The sequence below is a fragment of the Lactuca serriola genome, chromosome 9, assembly GCF_051521515.1.
Source record: "Lactuca serriola cultivar US96UC23 chromosome 9, Lser_US96UC23_V15, whole genome shotgun sequence".
Lineage (NCBI taxonomy): Eukaryota > Viridiplantae > Streptophyta > Magnoliopsida > Asterales > Asteraceae > Lactuca > Lactuca serriola.
The window spans coordinates 75,797,208-75,816,849 of NC_136416.1; the positions used below are offsets into that span (position 1 = coordinate 75,797,208).

The 19,642-nt window shown below is 33.3% G+C and overlaps 2 protein-coding genes across 2 annotated transcripts; both read left to right on the plus strand.

Moving 5' to 3' along the window:
• The first annotated feature begins 9,654 nt into the window (after nt 1-9,654).
• On the plus strand, nt 9,655-12,036 carry SPPL1 (SIGNAL PEPTIDE PEPTIDASE-LIKE 1). The gene is made up of 4 exons (XM_079020370.1): nt 9,655-9,797; nt 10,403-11,299; nt 11,390-11,575; nt 11,771-12,036. The coding sequence occupies exons 2-4, from the start codon at nt 10,502-10,504 to the stop codon at nt 11,885-11,887; spliced, it is 1,101 nt and encodes a 366-aa protein (XP_078876496.1). The 5' UTR covers nt 9,655-9,797; nt 10,403-10,501; the 3' UTR covers nt 11,888-12,036.
• A 3,146-nt stretch (nt 12,037-15,182) lies between these two features.
• On the plus strand, nt 15,183-19,418 carry LOC145072413 (uncharacterized). The gene is made up of 10 exons (XM_079018832.1): nt 15,183-15,624; nt 16,171-16,254; nt 16,369-17,069; nt 17,151-17,239; nt 17,306-17,409; nt 17,495-17,591; nt 17,660-17,735; nt 17,840-17,954; nt 18,158-18,689; nt 18,764-19,418. The coding sequence occupies exons 1-10, from the start codon at nt 15,351-15,353 to the stop codon at nt 19,212-19,214; spliced, it is 2,523 nt and encodes an 840-aa protein (XP_078874958.1). The 5' UTR covers nt 15,183-15,350; the 3' UTR covers nt 19,215-19,418.
• Nucleotides 19,419-19,642: the final 224 nt, after the last annotated feature.

The window sequence follows — 19,642 nt, forward strand, 5'->3', positions numbered from 1 at the left end:
AACACTCGGTGGTCAGCTGGAAGGCTCGGCTCCTCACCATTGGAGCATTTGTCTTGCCCTGTCAGCCATCCGTGATCCGCAGGGTCACTGCAGTTGGCGCCGGCGCCGCCACTGGCGCTCCTGATGTCAACCTTGGGCAGTTGGCCTATTTATGGCCCTTCTGATTGCAATGGAAGCAAATCAGTTCTGACGTCTGAAGGGTGGGGGTAAGAGCAGTACAATCCCTACCAAAATGCCCAAGCTTTCTACACTTATAGCAGCCCGATGATCCCAGTCTACAAGCTCCCTCATAATTCTTGCCGCATTTCCCACAGCAGCTCCAACCCTGCTGGCCTTTCGACCTAGTGTCGGATCCCTTGGGTTTCTTCCCCGAAACCCCAGTAACCTGCCCGGCCTACGCCTTTCTCTTCCAGATGTGCTCAATATCAATCTCCCTCTCTCTCGCCCTGGCTATCATGTCCTCCAAGGTTGGACATACTGAGTAGCCGACATGTTTCCGAATGTCATATCTCAACATATCATAGTACCAGGTCTTCTCATATCCTCGTCCCTGCGTACTGAGGTAGTATTAAGGCCCTCTCCCTGAACTTGGCGGTAATCTCCGCTACCGACTCAATAGTCTATCTCATGTCAAGAAACTCTCTGGCCAGCTGCTGAATCTCCACAGTTGGAGCACATTCATCCCTAAACCTAGTCACAAAGTCCGACCAGGTCATAGCCTCAATGTCTGGGGCTCCCAATGAGTCACTGACCTCCTCCCACCAATCTCTAGCTCTGTCCCTCAAACACCCTGCAGCATATCGGACCTTCGACCCCTCATAACAGAAGCTTGTTAACTGTGCAGACTCGATGTCTGCAATCCACCTCCTGGCAACAATGGGATCCTATCAGAATGACATTTTGTTAGAATGTTATATTCTACGAGAATATCAGATCATATCATTCTTCAAACGAAATAACAATACATTTTTATTGAATGAACTTTCTAACACTAAGAATTTTTTTGATACAAGTTAAATTTTTGTTATCACATTCTTAAAAAATAAAAATCTTAATATACTATTCTATCATAATGAAACACTCACTAATAACAAAACAAACATAATTTGTAGATTATTCTAACTGAATATTCTACCAGAATATACTATAATATATAGTCTTATCATTATATTGTAAATTATTATGCTAGTGTTTTCTTTTGTAAAGATAATTGACCATTGTTCATATTCATTCCACGTGTCTTCATCCAACCTTCAAGCACTTGATTATCATATTCCTTTCAGGCATTCTTTGATAATAACTTCCTTAAAATCGAGCATTCTATGAGAACAATTGTCATGAAAATCGAATTTGTAAGAGTAACATTCTATACATTCACCATGAGCATTCAAAATTATGTGCATTATTAAAGAATAAAAATATAAATTCTGATAGAATATGGTAGACAATAAAGAAGTGTAATTTATTCTTAAGTACACAATACAACCATTCTGATAGAATGTGACATATATTGAACCTTTGTATGTAAATTTGATCAGAATAAAACTACAAAATCAGATGAAATTATTAAATTTGCTTTTTAATGTCAAATAATCAACTATTTTGTGTACACACTCAAACATTCATCCATTCGATTTCCTAAACAACTATGGAACGAAAACAATTGAGTGGGAATGGTCAATTTTAATGATTTATCATACATTTTATTCTATATTGAGTTTCTTATATGAAAGCTAAGTCATGTTTATTCTATGAGAATAAATATTACATAAAATATATGTTACTAGTAATTCTGAAAGAATACATGTTATATGACAAAATACATTCTCGTAGAATATGGCATAATACATAGAATATGACAGAATACATATAATATATTTTGACAAAAATACATAGAATACATAGAATATGGCAGAATACATAGAATATAACAGAATCCATGTCTAAGAATACTAGAAACTATGTTTTAAATATGGAATTAGTCAATTATTGAGAATTTGGCTTGAAACATCTCTTATGCATTTTATCAAAGACCTTCTGTGCATTATCCAATTGTCCTAGCTTTACCTTGACATACAATGTCAAACACCTTCAACAAGTTGTATTAAACACCAAACACCTTCATAACACCAAAAATTACACCGAAAGCAAGAGAAAGATTCATGGTATCAAGGGAAATCGATAGAAATCGATTACAGATGTTGAGATAATCAGAAATCAAATGCAGCTATACCAAATTTGAATTAAGAGAACTTATATCTGATTCCACTAGTGAATTTTTAGAACTGGGAGATCTTAATCGGAAAGAACTTACCAGCTTGGTTCACATAAAATGCAAAGAAATACATCCAAACAGATTGCAATCATCGATTTTTCAGAAATGGCGTTCACAAAATCATTTATCCAAAACCAAATACATAAAATCGATTAAATAAAAAAATGAATTCATTAGAAGAAAAAGAAACTTACAGGCTGATTGGAGAAGAAATTTATTCGTGGTCATGGGTCTGGAAACTTGATGATTAATAGTAGAGAGTTTAGGGCTCAATGTGAATTGGAATTGGGAACCATTAGGGTTCATGTTTGTATTGTGTGTCAGGTTGATGATGGTCGACAAGTTGGGTTTCTTCTCCTGGTATCATGAAGGAGTCAATGGTGAAGATTGAAGAAGCAATTTAAGGACGAATGGTTAGTGTTTTTCTAGGGTTAACAAACTAATTTCCCTGGACATTAAATGTTTTAAATATTTACCAAAATTAAATGTAGCCAAGATTACTATTATATCCTTTTCTGATTTATTATTGAATTTATTTTTGCTTAATTATGACTGGTTGTTAGAGGCAGACAATATTTGTTGAAAACATTTGAACCTAGCTCTCTCTCTCTCTCTCTCTCTCTCTCTCTTTCTATATATATATATATATATATATATATATATATATATATATATAATAGGCTATTAATAATATTTTATTAATTTATTAGTGTTTTAAGTTATTGTTTTATTGATTTTTATATTGGTACAACTAATGCTCTTTTGGACTTATAAACCATATATATATATATATATATATATATATATATATATATATATATATATATATATATAGAGAGAGAGAGAGAGAGAGAGAGTTAGGTTCAAATGTTTTCACTATCTATTGTGTGACCGTATGATTGATTCTGGACCAATCATTTTAGTTATTTTAAGAAAGTAATTAATGTTTATTAAATGTTGAAGATGTAATTAATACCTATTATATCTTCAACATGTAATATGCATTAATTACTTTCTTAAAATAACTAAAATGATTGGTCCAGAATCAGTCATACATGCACACAATAGATAGTGAAAACAAAATATATATATATATATATATATATATATATATATATATATATATATATATATATATATATATATATATATATATATATATATATATATGAGTTCAAAGATCGCTGGGTTTTTTTTTTCTGAAATAGAAATTTAGTCTACTTCTAACTGTCACCTATGTCTCAAGTGAGACTTGAATCTATAACATCTCAGATAAGAAGATCACTCCTTACCGCTAGGCTAATATAAAAATCAATAAGATATAAGAAAATAACTTCAAACACTAATAAACTAATATATGATTAATAGCCTACTATACTTTTATTTTTAATATATATATATATATATATATATATATATATATATATATATATATATATATATATATATATATATATATATATTTATATCAAATCCGTATGGTTAAAACCTACACAAAAATCGCACCAGACACATGCGGTTAAAAACAACAACCTCAACTGCATGAAAGCGAATTGTGTAAAATAACACTTAATTGTACCGTTATATTAACCACACAACTCACTTTCTAAAATTTAATAACTACATATTCAGTTAGTAGTTCGGTTTTGACCAATAATGACGTCGAACTGCATCGTGCTCACCCTTATTTAGAAAGTTGTTATATTTATTCCGCACATGGTCTTAGTGTATTTGCCTTGCCAAAATCTTAGATAGACATCAACAAAGTATGTCCTTGATTGAAGTATGGACACCATTTTCTTGTTTCATGACATTTATCCTGATCATGTTTAGATGTGAAAATAAGCCAACTTATTCAGGATCGAGTCATTAAAAGTTCAATTTGAAATCGATTTTAAATGAGTCCGAGCCGAACTCGAGCTTAAGATTAGGCTTGTTTGTTAAATGAGCTTGAGCTCGAGCCTGTGTTACTAAGTCTGATTACACTCGCGAACCTAAATGAGCCTACATATATAATATAAAATTTAGAATTGTATATTTATATCTTAAAATAACTAAATATTGAACAAATTACTGAGACGATCATTATGGTTTGCAAAAAAATCATGTTTGATCCTTATCTTTTATTTTGCACTTGGACCATCCCTACAGTTTCTTTTTGTTGCGATTTTCATCCCACACATGTAAAAAGACTTTATTACGCTTATTTATTTTCTTTTTTCATTTATTTACTATATATTTTTTCCTAATCTGACAAATGAAAATATTTAAAAAGAATTGTTGTCCCATGACCCAACACCCACAATCATCATCTCTTTCCCGTACTCTCACTAACCTAAAACCCATTTTTCTCCTGATCCTTCCTTTCCTTCATTCAAGAGATAATGTCACTGTAACACCATAAACTTTTTTCGTTTGTCTAATTTGATCATTAAAGGTTTTTTTTGGCACATTAGACCAGTAAAGTCATGTTTTACCTATCAATTAAGTCATTTTGGTCAAAATTAACCGGTTACCAGGTCACAAAACTGATGTGACATTTAATAATTAATTTATCTTTATTATTTGGTAGCCACATCATTTAATCCACATAAATAATAATTTATTTTTGATTTTTAAAATTAAGATAAATGTAATTAACCCTAAATCTACGGTCTTTATTATTTGGTAGCCACATCATGTTTTACCCAAGCACTCTCCATCAACATCCAAAATTTCTTCCCTAAATTCATCCTCTACCGCCACCGTCGTCCGCCTCCCATAAATCCATCTCTCGCTACAATAGATTTTGCTTTTTCACTCCACTAGAAAATCGATCTCACTCACACCAGAACTCGATCTGTCCCACAAACCCATAAATCGATCTCTAATTGCAACAAAAATTGATTATTGATAATTTATTCGTTGAAGAAAAATCAAATCCACCATCATAAATGTTTTCTTCTTAGATGTTCAGAAATCTATGTTCTATATTTGTATTTGATTTTTTTCTTGTATTAGACAAAAGAGGATGGGAAAGGTAGGAAATCAAACATTATTGGTGTATATATTATCTTACCTTATACCATCGACTAAGATTCTTTCGTTGATATTAGTCTTCATAAGAAGATGAAGATGAAGAGAGTATTGAAACAATCTAGAAAATCAATCAATCTTTTGGATCTGTCCCATAAGCTCACTGTCTTTGAATCATTAGAAAAGAAAGACAGAGACGGGTTAATCGGTAATGAAAGAGTCGAAATCGATGGTGGCCACATTCAAATTTCGTTGGATGTTTACAACTGACTTTTAGTGGAAGAAATTGATGACGATAATGCATTGTTCATGTTCAGATTCAAAAAATATGGATTCGATTACCTCGAAGACGACAAGTACTAATCTTGATTGAATGCATCTAGGTCTGGTATTGGATCAGGTTTCAGATTTGGATTTGGGATGAAGAAGATGAAGAAAGGGATGTTGAAAAGGGCAAGAAACGAAGAACACATGTTCATATTCAAATTTTTTGGATTAGTTACTGTCCTTGGCGTCCTCCGACTATGGATCGGTGATGGAATGGGAAAGTGTGGAGGAGAATGAACAAGAAACGAAGAACACATCTTCGTTCACAACCTGTGAGAGAGAGAGAGAGAGAGACGTTTAATCGATTAAAGAGGGAGAGAGATTTAATGACTTTTATGTTTGACATGGCATATCCACGTGTGATCGGATTAGCCAAAAAATTAAATATTAATTGACACATATACAATGTCAACCGGGAAATCGTTTAAAATCGGAGAAAATGACTAAAATAACAGGTAAAACATGACTTTGCTGGTCTACTGTGCCAAAAAAAAACTTTAATGACCAAATTGGACAAGCAGCAAAAGTTTATTGTGTTATAGTGACATTTTCCCTGCATTCAATTGTCGAAAACCCCTACTACCACTAGACCACCGGAATCCGCTACCGCTATCGGACCATCGAAATCCGCTACCACCATTGCACTGCCAGAAACCGCTAACCCACATTTGAACATCTTCTTCCTACAATCACCAGAACACAGAACTCCGATGACATTCATCATCTCCCCAGTCTGCCACTGTCACCATCTTTTCTTAATAAGTTGGCCCTAAATCAACCATCTCCTCCTCCATTTTCACCCCTACCCTCCTAGGAATCATTGATTTTTGTACAATTAGAGCAAAATAGAAAAGTTGTGATTTAGAGAAAATCGGAAAAGGCAAGGCAGTAATCTGAAGCCTAATGACTTCTATACAGTGCTAGTACAAGTTATTGGGTATTACATTGATTGATCATATCTAAATGTTAATAAAAGATGGATTTTAAGTTTCCTTTAAATTTAAAATGTCATCACATGGTATAGCAACAGTTATAGCTTAGGTGAATTTGCTGGGTGGTTTGAGCATCAATGGAGGAAGAGGAAATGGATTTATGGGTGTTTCTATGCACTTTTCTGAGAGTGATTTTTGGGTTTAATTTCTAAATGGCAAGTGGTGGTGGACGATAGCGATGTTGGTGCTTTTCTTTTAGTTTTTTTTTTTTTTTGCAGGGTTGAGCATCAATCAATGGTGGTTTTGCTGGTAGTCGATGGCAGTAGCGGTGATTAATGGGAAAGGTTTTGGCGGTGGTTAACATCAATGGTTTATGGAGTTGTGGTCACTAGTCAGTAGGGGTAATTAATGGCGAAGGCGATAAGAGAGAGAGAGAGAGAGAGAGAGAGAGAGAGAGAGAGAGAGAAAGAGAGAGAGAGAGAGAGAGAGAGAGAGAGAGAGAGAGAAGAGAGAAAAAAAGTGAGGGAGAGAGAAAGAGAGAGAGAGAGAGAGAGAGAAAGAAAGAGAGAATAATATATGGATGGATTTGAGGGGCACTGCTTTAGATCGTAGCTTCAGGTCTAGAATGCAATGGGTAGGAGTAGGGGTGAGCATTTGGACCGAACCGAACCGGACTGGCTCTTGGACCAGACCGATTATGGAGAATATTGTGGACCGTGGACCGGACCGGATGAGTCGTGTCTGTGTCCGGGTCTAGGTCCGGACTTTCCAGTTATTGGACTCGTTTGGACCAGTACAACTTTAATTGCATAGAGTACAAGTCATTAAAATAAGTTTTTGGGTTTGATAGAACTCGTTAAAACGAATATGTTGTTGGGTTTGATACGATACAACTTGTAAAAATGATTAAGTTTTCGTTTCATGCATAACTAATATACCTTGATGTATAATATTATAACTTGCAAAATTAATTTTCCAAATAAAAGCAACTAACATATAAATCAAGTTCACCAAGATCATTTTCATATGAGTTATCTGACAAAGATACATAAAATTCAGAATTATAGTCTAAAATAATAGTTAAAAAGTTGAAATATTTCAGCTTTGATAGCTCAACTTTGAAGGATTATAACTCACTGAATCTAATACCAAAATCAACAAAATGATAGTCTAAATTCATCTACAAACCATAAACTAAATATTGGAAAAACTGTAGGTCAATCCGACTGAGTTATGGTTGTGTAAAAATTTTCACAAATTACAAAATTTTAAAAATCTTGCTGAAAAGCTGAATTTTTCAGCTTTGATAGCTCAACTTTGAAATATTGTAACTCATTGAATATAATACCAAAATCAACAAAATTATAGTCTAAGTTTATCTACAAACTTTAAATTAAATGCTGGAAAAAAGTCGTGTGACTTAAAACGAATGAATTATTGATGTTTAAAAATTTTAACAGATTACAAAATTTTAAAAATGTTGCTGAAAAGCTGAAAATTTTCAACTTTGAAAAACTATAACTCATTGAATATAATACCAAAATCAACAAAACTATGGTCTAAATTCATCTACAAACTATAAATTAAACGTTGGAAAAAATCGTGTATCAATCCGACTTAAAACGAATGAGTTGTGGTTGTTTAAAAAATTTCACAGATTATAATTTTTTTTAAAATCGGGTTCAATCGGTTCTAAACCCGGTAAAAACCGGACCGGTTTTGATGGATTCCTAAAACTAGGAACCGGTCCGGGGTCCAAAAAATGGTCTGGTCCGGTCCACCGGTCCAAATGCTCACCCTTAGGTAGGAGTATGTGGACCCAAGTGTTTTGATAGTAACTAAAACCTTTTTTGATAAATTTAAATATAAAAAATCCTAGTAAGGGTATAATAGTCATTTTATGTCAATAAGGGAGAAATTTACAATAAAAAAGAAATTGTAGGAACAGTCTAAGTGCAAAAAAAAAAAGATAGGTATCAAACGTGAAATTTTTGTAAACCATAGGGAATTTGTTCATAAATATTTAATAAACACTATTTTAAGGAATAAAGGTATACAATATACGAGTCGAGCGAAGCCGAGCCCGACCTTGTATATTTCTAAACGAGCAAATCTCTCAGGTCATGTTTGATAGTTTCTGTCCGAGAAAATGTTGTATGGAAAAGTTTTTTGATTGGGAAATAAATCATGTTGTTTGATTGTACACATGATTGATTGTGCTGAATGATGAAAAATAAAAATATTATCATGTTGTTCTATACTATGATGAATGAAGTTACTAAAAAATTATAAAAACATACAAATTGTCATACAAAATCAAAATTACACAAAAATCATTTAAAAATCCAAATAGAATATCGATTAAGTTGTTTTTAGTTTATTGTGTTTCAAGTTGATGTTACGTTGTTATTCTTTCTAGTCATTTTAGTTTTTTTTTATAACTCAACGTGTGATTCTTGACCCGGTTTATGTCTGATAGCAGTAAGATGCAGAGAATTTTTTTAAAATACATAAATACTATATATTAAAAATATTATTTATTAATATATAATAATCTAATAAAAAAGAAATTAAAAAAATATATTTAAAAGAAATTAATAATCCAAGAAAGAAAGAGATAAGGTTTGGGGCACAATTATCTTAACAACTTATTCAGTCAGAAAGATATGGTTCTGAGGTTTTTTTAGGAAAGATATATCTTACCAGAAAAAAACCCATTTTTTGTGTATATCAAATAGTTTTTCCGGTCCCTTCAGTCGGAAGATCTGTTTAGACCTAAAAAATGTCAATCAACGTGACATAACCCAAAAAAATTAAACGAGGCGAGCCCAAACCTAATCAGGCTAGGCTCGGACTTAGCTTGTTTGGAGTTTGGACCCCTAAATTTATGGTAGAAATGAAACGATGGTTTTAAGATAATTAAACTTTTGTTTATGACTTTATGTTATGAAAAAATAAATACAAAGCAAAAAACGGAACTATTATTTAACAGTCTTAATGAACTTAAATACCAATTAGATAACACAAACTTTGGTATGAACACTAAACTTGAGGGTCATATATGTAATAAATGCAAAGATAAAAATCTGAAAAAGAGCAAAACCAAAAACCTTGTCGACGAGGGACAAAATTTGACGCTATTGCTTTCGGTGCACAGTTCTCTCCTCTCCCTTTGCTTTCACCATTCGCGTAGGCAACTTGATAAAGAGCGACTTCTCATAGTTAATTTCAACTTCGTCCTGTTTAACGTAAGTCTGTTTTCCACACTTTAAAGCAATATCTACAGATTCACACAAATGCCTAATTTCCAATCGTCGTTTTACAAAATTACAAGATCTTTATAGTTCTTTGCAATATCTGCTGTTTATCAATCTATCTTGATAGAATTTTCGATGACAATTCATTATTTGTAGCCATTTAGATGTAATTTGGTTAGTATCATCTTATTGTCCTGGAAGATAGCTGCAAATTACGATCTCCAGACATTGAATTATGAGCCCTAGGTGTTAATTTTCAGATGAGATCCAATTTGCATTGACTGTTGACTACCAATTGGTTACGTTTTAGTAGAAAACTTGAATCTTTTTGGCTTAATTCGTGCGTTACGTATTCAGAAAGTAGTACCCCACTACCCCGTGATTGATCATGTGATCACTTTATTTTCCTTTCACAAATCTGATAAACCCTACATATTTCGATACTTTTATTGTTACTTGCTATTAGTTACGACTTATGAATGATGTCAACTCTGATAAACCCTACATATATCAATAATTTTGTTGTGAATACTTGGATGAAATGTGTTTGGATGTCTTCTTGCTAATAAATGCCATTGCTTTCCTCTTAATTTCAGGGACATATCACTTAGGTCAATTACTCATACCTTTGGTTTATGGACTTCTGAATCTTTGTAATCATCCAAGTTGAGTTCTAACTTCTAATTCTGATAAACATGGAGCCTTTATGGAAGCTTGTCTTTCTCATGGAACCAGCTCCAGTGACCTTAATCTTGACAGCCATTGCTGTCACTTTCGGTTCTGCTCTCCGAGCTTTAAACTATGGTAAAGAAATGGAAAAAAACCGTGATCTCTCTGAAGCATCAATCACATTAGACAGATCTCAGGCACTCATGATTCCAGTCATGAGCTCCTGCAGTCTCCTCATGATGTTCTACTTATTCTCTTCAGTCTCACAACTCCTCACTGCTTTCACAGCAATCGCCTCTATTTCATCTCTATACTTCTGCTTCTCTCCCTACATCTCCCATGTCAAATCCCAATTCAATCTTTCAGACCCTTTCATCTCCCGATGTTGCTCCAAACCCTTGACAAGAATCCAATCCCTTCTATTGTTCTTATGCATCACTACAGTTGCAGCATGGCTTGTTTCTGGACACTGGGTGTTGAACAACATGTTGGGGATTTCACTTTGTGTTGCTTTTGTGAGCCATGTTCGTTTACCCAACATTAAAGTTTGTGCAATGCTGCTTATATGCTTGTTTGTGTATGATATATTTTGGGTGTTTTATTCAGAATGGTTTTTTGGTGCAAATGTTATGGTAGCTGTAGCAACACAACAAGCTTCTAACCCTGTTCATACTGTTGCTAATTCTTTGAGTCTTCCTGGATTGCAATTAATTACTAAAAAACTCGAGTTGCCTGTGAAGATTGTGTTTCCAAGAAACTTATTGGGAGGTGTTGTTCCTGGAAATACTGCTACTGATTTCATGATGCTTGGTCTTGGTGATATGGTAAAAAAAAAAATTATGGTTTATAATTTTATAGTTTTATCCTAGAGTTTACATGTTAGGATGATGTATATATTTGTTTTTTTGGTGTAGGCTATTCCTTCTATGCTTTTGGCATTAGTTTTATGTTTTGATCATAGAAAGGAGAATATATCTTTATCTCCACATAAAGGGTATAAATATATATGGTATGCTACGATTGGATATGCAGTTGGATTAGTAACTGCTTTAGCAGCTGGAATTCTTACCCATTCTCCACAACCAGCACTTCTATATTTAGTAAGTTTCTATCTGACACTGTCTGTCTGAGTAAAGTGTTGTCTGGATAAATAAATGTTTATGAAGAAAGTATTTGAGAAAATGATGAATATTTTGGGATATGGAAGGATAAAAATAAATAACATGTTTTCGTGAATCGTGAGTTTCTCTGTTAAGTTGTTCTTTCTGTATTAAGTCAAAAAGTAAACACTGTAGGTCCCATCAACGCTTGGACCGGTGGTTGTGATCTCTTGGACAAGAAAGGAGTTGAAGGAGTTATGGGAAGGAAGCTCGCCGAATTTGACTGAAAAAACACATTCAACAGAAGTATGAACAAATCAAAACATGTAAATGGAGTTGGGATATAAGTTAAGAATATGGTATTTCTTTGCTACTAGGAAATGGCATCTTTTTTTCTTTTTTTTAATATTTTTACATTTGAATCATTTTTCGGGTTAAAAAGGTGCTTCAAAAAGTTTAAAGTTGGTTGTTTTTGGTTAGTTTTACGTTGATGATGGTGATACGGTTCAAATTATTAACAAGTGCTTTAATAGTTTGATAAAGTGTAACCTCAAGTATATCAAAAATATTACGCTATATAAGATCGCTCAAAAGACAATTGGCAGCTTAGATGGAATTTTATTTACTGAATTTGCTTCTGTCATTTTTCTCCAAAAAGGGTTATTCTTCCAACGACCTAAAATTAGATGTCTAGCATGATAGTACAATGCTCAAAGTGAGCATTGGAAGAAAATCACCATGACTCGGCCCAAAAGTTGAGATGGAGGCAACTTAGGCGATTACCCCAGGGCCCAGGCCCACATGATAGTGTGGGCCCTAATTGGGATTTATATTTATTGATAAATACAAAATTGTATGTATAATGGTGTGGGCCCTAAATGGGATTTATATTTATTGATATATGCAAAACAATTTGTTTTTAGGTAGATGAATGAGTTTGAGTTGTCGAGTGTGATAGTTGGAGCAATCAAACAAGAACAACATCTTAATAGTTCGTTTTTCCAGTACTGTGTGGTATGATACAAGTCATTATACGTGAGAGGAACGTGAATTTGCTTTGATTGTAGAAGTCGAAATTAGGAAAAGATATAACCTTTAGTAATATAGGCAATGTACCCTTTTCCCATAATGACAACGCAATTTCAAGTAGATTGTTTGTATATGTAACCTTCAAAGTACTTTACTATTGTAAATTAAGAAATGTAAGTGTGAAATTCGGTGTCAAATTTGCATCCATAATTGTGAAAATGTTAGTTATCTATCTCTCAAATAATTTTATTCAACGCCAACATACAAAACCATATAATTTGACATTCATTTGATTCTAGAGCAAGTGGCCAAAGAACATGTATGGGTCATGTAGGTTCCTTCATGATATCAAATTGTCGACCGAAATTTTATTGGAAAATCTACAGAAAAGTCTCAAACTTTTGGGAAAAGTTTCAATAAAGTCATAAAAGTTTTTTTTTATAAGTCCCGATTATTTAACATTTTGTCCAAATTAACGTAAAATTTTGTTTTTTTGTTAAAAAAATAAGACTTTTTTGAAACTTTTCCCACAAGTTTTGAACTTTTCTGTAGATTTTCCAATTTTATTTGAAGATTTTCACAATAGTTTATGTGTTTGTCTTCCTCTCGTTCAAACTAAAGGGTTGTATTAGACATTAGATTATATTATTAGATATATTTGGAAATATCACCAGTATTATGTTTTAGTAATAGAGTATGAGTTTTGTGTATATAACTTCATGCTTATTGAGTGGAACTGTGGAAGATGGATAATTCTTTGGCAATAACATTTACATATGTACTGGCACCATTTGTCGACAACGGTTTTGTAATGACCATAGTTTGACATGCAATAAATAATACAAATACATCAAGTTTTTAGCAAAAATCTTTCAAAGTCCTAGTTGATTTTACAAATTAAATGTCAAGTCTTGTTGCTAATACAATTTTGATTATTTGTTCAATAAATTATCCATCTGGTGAGACGTGAGGTCTATATTTCTGTAAAATCAGTTCCGAAACAATATATTAATAAAAAAAATACTAAGATAATCCTATTTTATCATTTATGTCGTATATCCATTAAAAGGCACTGAGACACAAGACAATAAAATAAATACAAATACTATAATAATCTCATTTAAACATTTATGTGATACAATCCATCACAAAGGACACTTTTCAGTGTCGACTATCTATCAGTGCCATATTTTTGCACACGAAATAACTAAATTATAAATACGTAAAATATCAAAACAATGTACACCAAGAAATTTTCTTCTTGAATCAACATATGACATAAACTGTCCTCAAAGTTTGATTTTAATTACATAAATCACCCTAAGTCTTAAAATATCTCTGAATTGCTAATGTCGAATCATGTTGCACGAAATCTTTTCCTTAAGCTCTCTATTCCCTTCACTAAAGCTACACTTGCGTATTGTGACAATGTTAGTGTTGTCCATCTCTCAAATGATTTTGCTCGATCACAAAATACAAAGCACAAGGAAATTCAAATCATTTTGATCAAGAGCAATTGGCCAAAAAACAGGTTGGGGTCATGTACATTCCTTCATGAAATCAAGTTATTGACATCTTCACCAAATGTCTTCTTAAATTTTTAGTTGAAGATTTTCGCAACAATTTGAGCATTAATTTGTCTTCATCCCATTCAGATTGAGGGGTTGTATTATATACTGTATTAGATTATATTATTAGATATATTTGGAATTATCGTCATCATTATAGTTTAGTAATAGAGTAGATTTTTGTGGTGTATATTCTCATGTTGATTAATGAGATGAACAATTCAGTGATAATAGCATTTACTTTTATTCTACTATAGTGGTATAGCCCACTAATCCAGATTCAAATATCCAACTCTTAATTGGTGGTCAATATGCAGCCCACACCCTCAAGGCCCAAGGCCCATTTATTAATTGGTGTCCCTTTTAATTTTAATCGTAAAGGATAATTACGCAACATTACACGCTAATTAATTTCGATTGGCGCCTCAAACTAATTTAGAAAGCTAGATTCAACTCGATTTTTTTTTTAAACTTTTGATTAGTTATTACATATGTAACTTTTCTGTAATTTATAACTGATATTTTTTAACGGCACAATTAATATTATGATTAGTCTATTATAATAATTATATGGTAAATCACGAGCAATAAAAAACCATATATTTTTAACAATATGTTCAAATCTTGTTGCCGATACAATCTCAGCCTTAGTTTTGATGATTTTTTCAATAAATTATCCATTGGTAAGACTAAAATAATCCATTATATACACAAGATAATAAAACAAATATAAATACTATAATAATCTCATTTAAACATTTATGAGATACAATCCAATAATCCATCAGAAAAGACACTTTTCAATGTCGACTATCTATCCTGTGCCATATTTTTGCACACGAAAAATACGTACAATATCAAAACAATATACACCAAGACTTTTTCTTCTTGAATAAACATATGACATAAACGGCCCTCGAAGTTTATTTTTAAATACATAAATCACCCTAAGTCTCAGATAATCGCAGTAAGACCCCGATACTGGGATATCCGCTCTCCTTTGCGATAAGGTAATTTAGATTTTAGATTAGAGAGCGAAGAAGTGTGGGTCTATCGTCTTTCTCCCCTCATCAGTTATCACTGTAAAAACAAGAAACCCTAGATACTCACAAAACCCTATAATCGGACTTGTGGAACTAAACATCTTCAATTCCTTTGTGTTTTGGCAAATTAACACCATGAGTACGTTGATCACAACAAGGTCTCCGAGCTCTTACCAACTCCGACTAGCCACCTTCAGTTGCAGGAAGTATCCCTCATCTTCTATCTTTTTACGGATGCGTGTTCACAAGCTAGCCCATCCAATTCATTGTTCTTCGAATTCTAGAGATAATGTGTCTAAACGACGGACGGGTTCGAAATTTTCTGTTAATGCTTTTTCTGGATGGTCTGGTGATGATAATGGCACCGAAGTGTTGAATGAATCGCCACCGAAAAAAGGCTCGTATGGAGGTAGGAAGTGACTTTATTCTTATTTGATTGATGATTCCTGAGAATTTGATCCTTCCATAGATGTAAACCCTTCTCAATTCACATAGGTAGAATCCGGTTTCATTTTGAAAACCTAGACCTCTATATTCTTCAAAGTAGTGAATTGACATCGATGTATTTAGTTCTGTAGATCCTAAATCTGTTATATGAAAGAATTTAGTTTCAAGAATCGTATTGTTAGATTGTTTCAAACAAAAAACTTTGGAAACTGTCTAAAATCACTAGCTTAATGCTATACATGGTTAGGATGCAATGAAACTACCATTTCAAAGGAAATAGAACATATGATTTAGTGCTGTTATATGATGAGTAGGTGATGCTTCAAACTCAAAATTCGACTCATTTCATGAAGGATGTTTTATATCACCTCACACTTTGGTTAAGTTTCAACTTCAAAGTTCAAAACACCTAGGAGAAAAGGGAAAATATGACCTTTGATTTATGATCTTTTGCTTCTGCAGATGGTATTCTTGTCTACTTAATAACACTTAAGTAGCTTACTTTCAGGGATAGTGGGAGCTGCAGTAGCAGGTGTTGTTCTTGTTGCTGGACTTTCCTTTGCAACATTTTCTATAAGCAAACGAGTATCTGGTATGTATGCTTTCTTTTCCAATGTTCTCCTTGATTCTTCCATTTTTATAAATTTCCAAGCTTTCTCATGTTTGTAGCTCAAAACCATGCCTAATTCTTTTACTTGTCCTTCAGGGACAAAAAAGAACATGGAAACTTTGACAACACACCAAGAAGAGTCATTGACCTCTGATGACCAGAATGATAATCTTGAAGCTAAAGGAACTGAAAAAGAGAATATTGTGCTAGATGATGATTCTTATCCACATGAAAAAGAAAATGAAACTACAACTGAAGATAAACTTATTCAACAAGATTCCCAAGAGGAATTACCTACAGCTGAAGTTCACGATGACACTATGGGAACACCTGGAGTAGCCAATTCCGATGTTCAAGATGATTCGGTTGATGCATCAATCATTCAAAGCTTAGATGACACAGAGAAGCTCGAATCAGATGATAATTTGAAAGAAGTCCCCACTGATGATTTAAACTCAGTAATTCCTGATTCCGATTTCCAGGAGGCAACAATTAATGAATCAGATATCAATGATAAAGAAACTCAAGAGTTCTTGGAGTCATTCACAGAAAAGGAAGTTTTAGATGGTGGATTGGTAATTCCGATTCCGATTCCAATTCCTATTCCAGAACCAGAATTGCCTAACATTGAGAAAACATTTGATTCAATGGATCTTGAAAGTCTCCCATCTTCTGCAAGCATACCTGCTCCATCTGTACTTTCACCATCACTACAAACTCTCCCTGGAAAAGTCTTAGTCCCTGCGGTTGTTGATCAAGTACAAGGGCAGGCATTAGCAGCATTGCAAGTATTAAAGGTCTGTTGTAATTTTAAAATTATATTTTTTTAGTTTCTTTTTTATAATTAAAAATCTTGAAAATCATATATATGATGTCAGGTTATTGAAGGTGATGTTCAACCTGGTGATTTATGTACACGGCGTGAATATGCTAGATGGTTGGTTTCTGCCAGCAGTGCTCTTTCAAGGTATTTTTTTTAATGAAATTGTATTAAAGTTATAATCTTTTTAATATATATTTTTCTTTTGTATAGAAATACTCTATCCAAAGTGTACCCTGCAATGTATATTGAGAATGTAACTGAACTTGCATTTGATGACATTACGCCTGAAGATCCTGATTTCTCATCTATTCAAGGTAAATAAATGAAAATACAAATTCTGGATTCTAATTTACAATTCTGTTTTGATGAATGAAATTTATGAAACACATGGAATTTCAGGCTTGGCAGAAGCAGGGCTTATTGCCAGCAAATTATCTCAACATGACATGAATATTTCAAATCAAGATGAGAGTTCTCTAAACTTCTGTCCTGAAAGGTACATTTTTAAGACCTTATACTTTCATGCATTTTACAATTTAACCCTTTCCTCAATTATTTTTACAGCCCATTATCTCGTCAAGATCTTGTGAGCTGGAAAATGTCCCTGGAAAAAAGACTGCTTCCAGTACCTGACAGAAAGGTTATAATTTTATTTTATATACAACTTTAAAATCTAATAAATTTTATCTTTTTATTGGTATAAACTTTTTAAAACCCTAAAATATATTTTGTAACAAATTCCAGATCCTTCAACGACTCTCTGGTTTCATAGACATTGACAAGATCAATCAAGACGCTTGGCCTGCACTCATAGCAGACTTATCCGCAGGAGAAAATGGAATAGTTGGCCTTGCATTCGGTGAGAAAGGGCATTTTCGTCTTTTTCACATATGAGATATTTAGAGGACAAAATATGTCTATGTCATATCATATCATGTCATATCTCATTCCACCTTTTTGGATAAGACAAAAGATTGCAACTTTGTCTTATTAAACATCAGATGCACTCCAAACACAGTACAACCTGTTATGTCATGTCATGTGATCTGTTAATTTTGACAGGCTACACGAGACTCTTTCAGCCAGATAAGCCAGTGACAAAAGCACAAGCTGCAATAGCTCTTGCAACAGGTGAATCATCTGATCTAGTTACTGAAGAACTTGCACGCATAGAAGCAGAATCCATGGCTGAAAAGGCAGTTGCTGCACACACTGCTTTAGTTGACCAAGTCCAAAAAGATGTCAACACGTTTTTCGAGAAAGATCTTTTACTAGAAAGAGAAAAGATCATCACACTTGAGAAATTAGCAGAAGAAACAAAACAAGAGCTGGAACGAATGAAAGCTGAACAAGAGGAACAGAACATTAAAATGATGAAAGAACGTGCAGCTGTTGATTCACAAATGGAAGTGCTTCTGAAGCTGAGACGTGAAGCTGAAGAAGAGTTGCAGGGGATTATGAGTAATAAAGTGGAGATTTCTTTTGAGAAAGAAAGGGTAAATAAGCTGAGGGCAAATGCGGAATTTGAGACTCAGGAGATTTCACGTTTGCAATATGAATTGGAAGTTGAACGGAAAGCCCTAGCCATGGCCAGGTAAATTTTTAATGTTTATCTTTAGAAAAATAACTTTTATGATTTATTTATTTATATATATTTTTTTTATGAAGAACTTGGGCGGAAGATGAGGCAAAAAGGGCAAGAGAACAAGTGAAAGTTGTGGAAGATGCTCGAGCCCAATGGGAAAATCAAGGCATTAAAGTCATTGTGGATAATGACCTTCGTGATGAGTCAAATACCGAATCCACATGGGTCAATGCTCAAAAACAATTCTCAATACAAGAAACCAAAAGCAGAGCTGAAAACATGGTGGAAAAACTCAAGAATATGACGCAAGATTTAAAGGGTAAATCCAAAGAGACGATTGATGAAGTTATTAAAAGGATACTCTTTTTTATATCACAATTGAAAGAATCGGTGTCAAAGGGTGTGCAGCAAGTGGGTGAGGTGAAAGATGGTGTTGTGTTGAAAGTCGGTGGATCCATTCAAGATTTGCAACGAAGCTCGGTTGGGTGGAGTTCGGCTGTTAAAGAAAAGTTGACGCAAAAGTTCAAGACATGAGTAATGGTGGACGTTTTTTTTTTTTTTTTTGTAATTTTATTTTATGAAGCTGAATTTACCCTTTTGCCCCCTGTTTGTGTATGCTCTGGATAATAATGGTCTTGCAAATGGTTGCAAAGTGTACTCGTGAGTAGTAACAGCTATTGATACAAAACTGAATATAACAGGGAGTCAATAAATTGTATGGAATTTCATTTTTTTTTTTTTTGCTTGTTCTTTTTAAAAACTTCTTGTACATTACCATTTGAAGAAAAAAATTCAGGGGATAATCATTAAGCTGTCCAAAATAAAAAGGAATCAGGATGACCATTTTTTGTGAAGCTATCAAAGGAGAATAGATTACATATTTGCCCCCATTTTGGGGTTCTACCTTTTGGGATTTGAAATAAATAATAATATGTTTTGCTAAATGGATAAGGCAAAGGCAT